This window comes from Habropoda laboriosa, unplaced genomic scaffold (genome assembly GCF_001263275.1).
Source record: "Habropoda laboriosa isolate 0110345459 unplaced genomic scaffold, ASM126327v1 scaffold22, whole genome shotgun sequence".
Taxonomy (NCBI): domain Eukaryota; kingdom Metazoa; phylum Arthropoda; class Insecta; order Hymenoptera; family Apidae; genus Habropoda; species Habropoda laboriosa.
The window spans coordinates 5,843,275-5,851,406 of NW_017100261.1; the positions used below are offsets into that span (position 1 = coordinate 5,843,275).

At 36.3% G+C, this 8,132-nt stretch overlaps 1 protein-coding gene across 1 annotated transcript in view; it reads right to left on the bottom strand.

The window, feature by feature from the left end:
• LOC108572710 (ras-specific guanine nucleotide-releasing factor 2) overlaps window positions 1–8,132 on the bottom strand; it is a 78,032-nt gene that overhangs the window by 11,671 nt on the left and 58,229 nt on the right. Inside the window, exons 9-13 of the mRNA XM_017934986.1 lie at window positions 7,185–7,310; window positions 5,309–5,411; window positions 1,975–2,223; window positions 529–674; window positions 1–149 (exon numbers count right to left, since the gene is read on the bottom strand). The exon at window positions 1–149 is cut by the window's left edge and continues 225 nt beyond it. Coding sequence (XP_017790475.1) covers window positions 1–149; window positions 529–674; window positions 1,975–2,223; window positions 5,309–5,411; window positions 7,185–7,310 — 773 coding nt within the window. The remainder of the gene's footprint in view (window positions 150–528; window positions 675–1,974; window positions 2,224–5,308; window positions 5,412–7,184; window positions 7,311–8,132) is intronic.

The window sequence follows — 8,132 nt, forward strand, 5'->3', positions numbered from 1 at the left end:
TCCACGTCATCTTTGAACAGTTTTGGATCGTTTCTGATGGATTGAGGCATCGTGACGGAGCTGGTGTCCGACAACGAGCTTCGAAGTAAATCGTGAAACTGAACGTTGTCCATGCACTGACTGATGTCGCTGATCCAAGCAGCCTTTTCCTGTATTTGCCAAACGAAACTTCGCGTAAACATAACGATATCCTCCAATTATCCTGTTAATTATTGAGTAACAAATGTGAAGTCTACAGTTTACAATTCTATCGATGCAAAATGGGTCGCTTGATTTTCTGGATCAATCGTAGAAATTTCATTTGGCAATGGAACTTGGTGAAACAAAAATACAAAAGGGTCTACATAAAGGTAGATCGGTAAATTAATCGTTTTCGAGAGTGGTTTAGTGGTAATTCCAGTAACAATAATTTTGTCACGTCTTCTTCTGTGTAAATTCGGTAAGTAAAGAAAGAAAGAGGAAGGGTGGAAAATCTTCTCATTTTTTCTTTTGTTGTAGAACGGTACGAGTAATTATTAATGACCATACCTGAATTGTAGACGCCACAAGGTGTACTATGACTTGAGGTCCGCCGGATTTCAGGTCGAGTATAATTTTGAAATCACGGTTCTGTAGTTGACTACCACTTCCGATGCTCTCGTTGATACCGCTGGACATCGAACATACTGACAGTTCTAAAATCAGTTCGCAGTCACGGCAATAATACGTTAATTATATGTAATTCATTTCACTCTATTTTGCACAAAGCGTGTCAGCCAATGCGTGGAGTATAGATGCTGTTCCAACATCAACAAAAACAAGCTTCAACTGTTGCAAACGAACGTAAAGAAACGAAAGATTTAACGTTGCACAAGCTTGCGTAAGGAAAGAAGCAAACACGAAAGAAGTAGCTACGTCCTTTGAAATGTAAAAGTAAAGTAGAGATTGAAATACAAACGATAAATTATTATACAGTAGATAGCAGTGTAATAATGATTATCACATAAAATAGACGAAGAGAGCCATTGAACAAGCATTTTTTATAATGCATTTTTAGTAATTCTATGTTTTCTTCAATATACCTCAATATAGAAGCAAAATGGTAGATTTACACGTCCATTTTTAGTACACTCTTTTTCCAGAATTTATATTTAAGAAGTCTACACAAATGTTCTAATAAATTCCTCATCGATATTCAAACATCCCTGTTGCTAATCAGGTTCTCTATATTTGTAGCTTTACAAATTGTTACAAATAATAAAACCAATACATGTATTACCACATTATTATTAAACCTTTTCCTGCGATTTAACTTCCCAAAACGTGCTATTTAATTTCGTTTGACGCTCTATATACACAACGGTGTAGAATAAAGTAATTTACATTGTATTAATGTAAAAGATTTAGGTTGCTATTACAAATATTAGTTTACAAAGAAAAGCTAAACATACTGAATTTTATTAATAACTTTGCTGCTTATGGTACTTTTCTAAACATTTTTCGGTGTGGAACACAAAATTCTAGACTTAACGCTTCGTCGACAGTTCTTCGTTCAATTTCTCTGTATATTGCTCTTCATTCTTTGGAAAAAGCGTATGAATAACACAGAAGAATACTATTATAAATGAAAAAATTTGTGTAAGAAAAGAACGCGATGAATAGCTTCAAAAATCGCACGAAGTCTCGGAGACCTAATTTCAGGCAAGAGGTTAATCTACTTTTCCATAAAACATTCCTGTTAACCCTTTCGTTGGACGACAAAATTCGACAAAACTTTTCTAACGGCCTAACGAATACAAACCAATATCGATGTAAACAAGCTACCTTCCGAAAGTGTTCAACTTGTTCGATAGTCATTGTGTTACCACAGCACTAAAACAGCTACTGAATGCAGAAAAGCTCGAGCGTTGCTGGATGCGGTAGTTCTCGAATCCCTATACACATAGCTACACAGCTATAGAAACCGTCGATTAAAGAATAGTTATGCTGTAATACCGTCATCATCCGCGGTGCCCTGGTCGTTCGGATCCTCCACTAGAACTGCATCGGACAGAGGTATCTTCCCGATCTGAGGGACGAGATTTAGACGACCGTTGTCGTCTGATTGACGCGTCGTTAGTAACAAGTGATTGGAGAAAAGGAAACACTGTCTAACTTCTTCCTTGTCGGTAGCTTTCGTTCCAAACGTCGCGCTCAGTCTACTCCGAGCTCCTTTCGGTTTGTCTATCAGCTGAATCAGAGTACCTGAAAAATAGGAGAGCAGGTTAATACAACAATGACATGTATGGGAAATCGAAGATTCGTGAAAAAAGTAGAAATAAATTAGTGACAATTAGAAGTTTCAGGAACTTTTCTTTAGTTAAAATACCTATATAAAAATATAATTTAAAATGATAATCAAGTACCGAAAGAAATTTGGTCTACTAAAAATTGTCTGGGCAATTGTGAACAACAATTGTTTTGTCGTAATAATGTACCGACGCACGTTGTGCAGTGTTTTTGAGCCTAATTCAAATTTGAATTACTTGAATACTTTTTTCGAATTTTTCAGGTCTTGTGTTTTATAATTCTAGATTTTTTCTATAAGTCAGAAGTTAGTCAAAACGACAGAAATTAAGCATATGCTGTGTGAGATGTAACATATGCTGCAATACCTACAGGAACCATAACTGCGACGTTTACGCAACGTTACAAAAGTGTCTTGAAAAATTATAGTAATCATAATTATGACACAGTATCATATGCTTCTTCGTGCAATGCTATTGAAAATGTATTAAAAATTGTTAATAGCAAATAATCTTCCAAGAAGTAACAACAAACATGTATTTATCAGCATGATTGAGATTCTCCAATAAAAATGATTGAATTTACTTCCAAATTTTGTCTGTTTGAAAATTAAAAAAAAAAACAACTCTCTGCTGCAAAACAATATATACAACTTTGTTCACAAAATTATATCTTTAATCATACTTAAATTCTACTTAATTTATGTTTAACAACATTGTCACGCAGAAATTCAATTATTCAAAATCTAATCGAAAATTTGTCACAGAATGTGCATTCCTCTTCCAATGTTTTCACATGATAAACGCACAACAAAAACAACTGTAACAGAAAGAACATAATTCAGTACCTGAATATCCTCGATGCCTAAATAACCATTTCCACACTTTTTCGGTTCCGATTATTCCAAACAAGCGAACGCATTCTCTATTCAATTTTGCGCAATCACATTTCTATGGTACACCAAATCGTACATTAATCGACTCACGAAATGGAGATCGTACGTGTTTACGTTCATCCGCTCCTTAGTTCGTTAACCCTATACTACGGTACGCTAACTTCTCAACGTAGAAACAGGGAAACGGTGTAAACTCCAGTTTCGTCGATTTCAAACGTTACAAACGTGGAAAATTCACGATTTCGGTGTACGTGCCGAGAGAAAGCTTCTCACGGGCGGGGCTTTTCCTCCTTTACACTGTAAAGATGAGAGGACGTTTGCGTGCCAGCCATGTGACACGATGTCAAACACGAGGAATCAGGGACGTGTCTAGAAGCGGTATTTTACCCTTTCCCTCCGGCTAAGAGTTTCTACCTTCAAACGAAGCTAAATTGTCCTCGACAATCAGAAGAATGTACATTCTACAATACGACGTCCAAATTATTCAATTACTCGTACAGTTAGAATAACTACAAATGTATGTTACTGTCGGCTTAAACTTTGATTCAAGTTGAAATGGACCTAAATTTACTTAGCTAGAACGATGGTAGAAAAATGTTAATCGACATTGGATACGGTAATTTGTTTCTTATCTTCGGGAAATATTTCGTTCCGGTAAATTTTCACGTTGCTAAGACAGCCCTGATAATTATTTTTGCGCATGATCGAGCGGATTTGGTGTAGATTAAGTACAGGCGAATACAACCCCATCGATTCTGGAAGACCCGGCGGTGCGCTTGCGCTTCTGGTTATGAATTTTCGCTTTTCTCGGGCTTTCCTGTCCAATCTCGAACACGAAATCGACGTGGAACCAGCTCGACCGAGGCTTTACCGACCGCATCGCAGAATTTCTCATCGATTTTTTCACGTCGGGGTAAAGGGGAAGCGAAACGATCGAAGCACATATGGGGTTTCCTTACCGACCATCTCGGGAAATGGAAAAGTAAATCTCTGTTCGAGATGAAAGATTTTTAATCCCTACGAAACGTTCAAATTCGCTGCAACTTCTGATTGTTATAAATGAAAATCATCGGTTAATTAAAGATAGAAATGGTACAAAAATTCGTAACTCTTAGCTGTAAATTTGTAATTGCAATTGTTTAGTTGTTTACAATTGAAGAATTAATTAAGTTTGTTAAGATTGCTGAAAATTTGCAATTTTTCAGGAATATCAGTTTAAAGGGGCTTGAAGAAGTTAGATATCTATCTAGTATGGAATTGGGACCATTGTTTCGTGGACAGAGAAGTCTCCACTTCACCAATTGACGTGCGATTTTCTCACTCAGCTGAGCTATGGATAGCATAGAACGCACATTCGTCCAAATTCTACCCTGTGATCTGTCGGAGTTCACGATTTTTAAGACAACTTTGAGCGTTTTTTCTTGCTACCGATTTATCGACCCACCCACGACATCCAAATGAATAAAGAAACAAAGAAGAGCCAATGTTGCAATCCCAAGTGTGATTTAGCAAAGCTAATCTCTCTAGAGCCTCGACCAAATGACGTTCCTTTAGTTTACGACTGTTTAACGCACTAGAAACTTTACCCATATACTTGGCTAATTTGCATCCGCAGTCGCTTGATACAATTAGGAACGATCGAGCTGTGTTAACCCAAAAATTGAGTCGACACATATCGTAAAACATTCTATTAAACATTTTGCCAACTTTCTTGTAAACATTCCTACAATACCTTGACTAATAAATATCAGTTTTCCTCGGTAATTTCACTTGCAACAACCTAACAGTTCGAACGTTACACGAAGTTATTGTTCTCTAAACCATAGTTGTTTCCAAGTTTCAGTTCCGTAAAAATTCCAACCTTAGAGACGATCGTACAAATACGAGGGAAAGTTTTCATAAACAATTGTTCACCACTTATTGCACCTATAAGTAACGTCTTAACTGAAACAGCGTGCACGTTGTATTTGCTAAGAAGTTTGCTCGCTTGAAGCATTTGCTGAAACTTGCAACCGTTGTTTTTACGAGTATTTAGTACCTAACCAGGAACTTTAGCTATATACTTGGCTAATTGCAATCTGCAGCCGCTTGATACAATTGAGAACGATTGAGAAGGTGTATCGAGAGGAAAGAAACAAAATTGCTCACCCTGTCTGACAAAGACTTGATTGACGTCGAGTAAAATGTCGCAGCCCTCTACTATCATTCGTTCCAAGGACAAATTATTCCGTAAATTTTCTGTTTCGCTGACCTGGAACAACGTAAGTGTATTATCAGTTGGCCGACGATCAACGACGAATTACATGTACAGTATTGAATAAAGAATATTTTTAGATACGTAGCTAGATGTTAATTAACCCTCCAACCGCGGGCGCCGCTGAAATCTTGTTCTACTTATTCTGTTAATAGTGTAAGAATGCTCGAATTGTAAATATTTAACTCTTTACGGTTCAAATAATCCAGTTAGCCTGCACTCGAAGACCGGGGCCGGTAGGCCAGTTCTTCGATTTTTAGTAAATTATTTCGGCGAAATATCGGTATAACGATTATTACGTTTGGTAAGACATGTATTTGACTACCTGCTTAAACGATTAAAGTTGACTTAATGTGATAACAATGAAGGTACTTTAACACTTTCCTAACACCGTGTAGTTTGCCTTTATTTCAATATTTCAGCGTAACATTAGTTAAAAAATATTAAGTTTCGGTGTAATATAATTTATCATTTATCATTGTATGACTGAAGGCAAAAATTGTGAAGCCAGACTCGACATAGGATTACAAAGGGTTGAGAGAGAGTTTGGAACCGAGAGATAGACGTTCCATTGGATTTCCTTGTGAATGTTTAGCCTAAGTAGAAAGACAGCTGCGTGAACGAAGAATACTTGAGCTACGATAGAATGTTTGGGACTGTCGTCGAATCACTTAAGACAAGGTTTGGTTTAAAGAATGAATTTTATTACATTTACACTGAATCGCAATTACATTGAATTTGTACTGGATAGATAGAGACTGTCCTCCTTGAGTTTTCGAGAGTTGTGGATAGAAGAAACGAAAAATGCATCCATTAGGGAAAAATCAGGAGGACTCGTTAGGATCGAAGGATCGATGATAATAAACAAAGAAACCGAGTGTAAGGACAATGAGAGGTTTTGCAGGTGACAAAGTTAGGGACTCTGTGAAAAAATGGTCATTAAGATGAGGATCTTCTAGTCATATGTCAGGAATTCAACGGGAAAATAGAAATTTTTTTAATTTTATTTTATCAGTGTGGTGACTGATCCGCCGGCGATCGAGTCCAACGCATGAGTGAGTGTGTGCGAGCGTGAGCGAAAAGCGAAGCGTAGGGACAAAAGGCAGTTGAAGGTAGCGCGCCGAGGCTCGAGCTGGCTATGCGACAGTGTATACTTTTTTTCCTGATGAATTGATCCGACATTAGCAATCAGAATAAATTTCTATGAGCTAATTTACCGGCTTGGGTACTGTTTTCAGCACCTTGGCGAGTTCTCCTTAACTATTAACTAAGTCTACTGACCATTGGCTGGAAATTAAGGGCGAAAAGGAGCGAGGGTTCGACAGGACTGAGTGCTTAAGAATATCGTGTGAACGGAAATAAATAAATAATAAATTTTGGTGAACACGATTGAATGCGTTTTAAGAATGTCTAACTACAGTGAAAGAGATAGAAGCATTGAGAATCAGCGAGTGAACGCACAAAGCAAGTGAACGAGAGAGTGAAAGAGTTAGAAAGTGTTACAAAGTTAGAGAATAGTTATAGAGACATTGTTGAGTCTTTGTTATTATATATACAGTTGTTGTTATTATGAACTGTTGGTAAAATACCTCTCACAACCTAACATTATGTATTTGAACATAGGGAGACGTGATTTCATCAACTATGATCCTAGAAGATGCGTATCTCTTTTTATTGCATTAAAAGTCTTCTTACTGGGGACTTGCACGATTTTGCACAGAAAAACGTGAAAATCGCCGGCGGTTGAAGGGTTAAATGCTTCATAAATACCTCGTCGTGCATTTGCCTTGATAAATTTTCTAGTTTTTGCCTTGCATTTTGCAAACTCTTCCATTCAACGTGATCATACGGCGTGTGCGCCAGAAGCTCGTGTAGTGTAATAATGTACCTCGGAATCTGAAAAATGTACAACATTTCTGATGTCTGTTTAACGCTAAATCTAAATTAATGTTTAAACAAAATCTATTCATGTAATAAAATTTTGAATTAATTGTCGTATTTATGGGTGACTTATACTACTTATACATTACACCGAATTATCATGTATTATTGCAGTGCATAAAAATATTAATTTTGTAGACAGAAATGCACTTTTACGTGTTACATTAATCACCAGTAGGTCCATCGTTCGAGCAATTTTAAAAATAAATGAATGAAATTATAATTAACATTAACAGTGTTCGTAAAATTTAAATAGTTCTAATTACAAAAATTACCAATAGGACATTTTATTTACAATTACAAAATTACACTTGCTAATTTTCCCGAAATAAATAGCAATATTGATATTAACATTTTTAATAATATTAATATCTGACTACAACACTGAACACATTCCTGTAGAACATTTAAGAAATTGGACCGCGCGTGTACTGTATGCAAGAATAACCAAAGCAGTTGCTATGTATAAACTAATCCACAAAGTAATGGAATACTTCATCCATAACTAATGAAAATTAACCTCTAACATTTCTTCATGTTGCTAATGAAAAATAATTATGCCCTTTTACACACAATTATCAAACTTTATATACAACAAGTAAACAGTATTGCATAAAGTTTAATTTTTCTTTCCAACTGCACACAACGAAAAACATTAAGATGCAACAAAACAAATCTCCCGTTCTCACAAATTGTACAAACGAACTGTTACAGTTTCGTCTTTGAATAAAATTTCCTTGCGTGTATCACACTTTTACTGGTTGTACGCTTTAGATT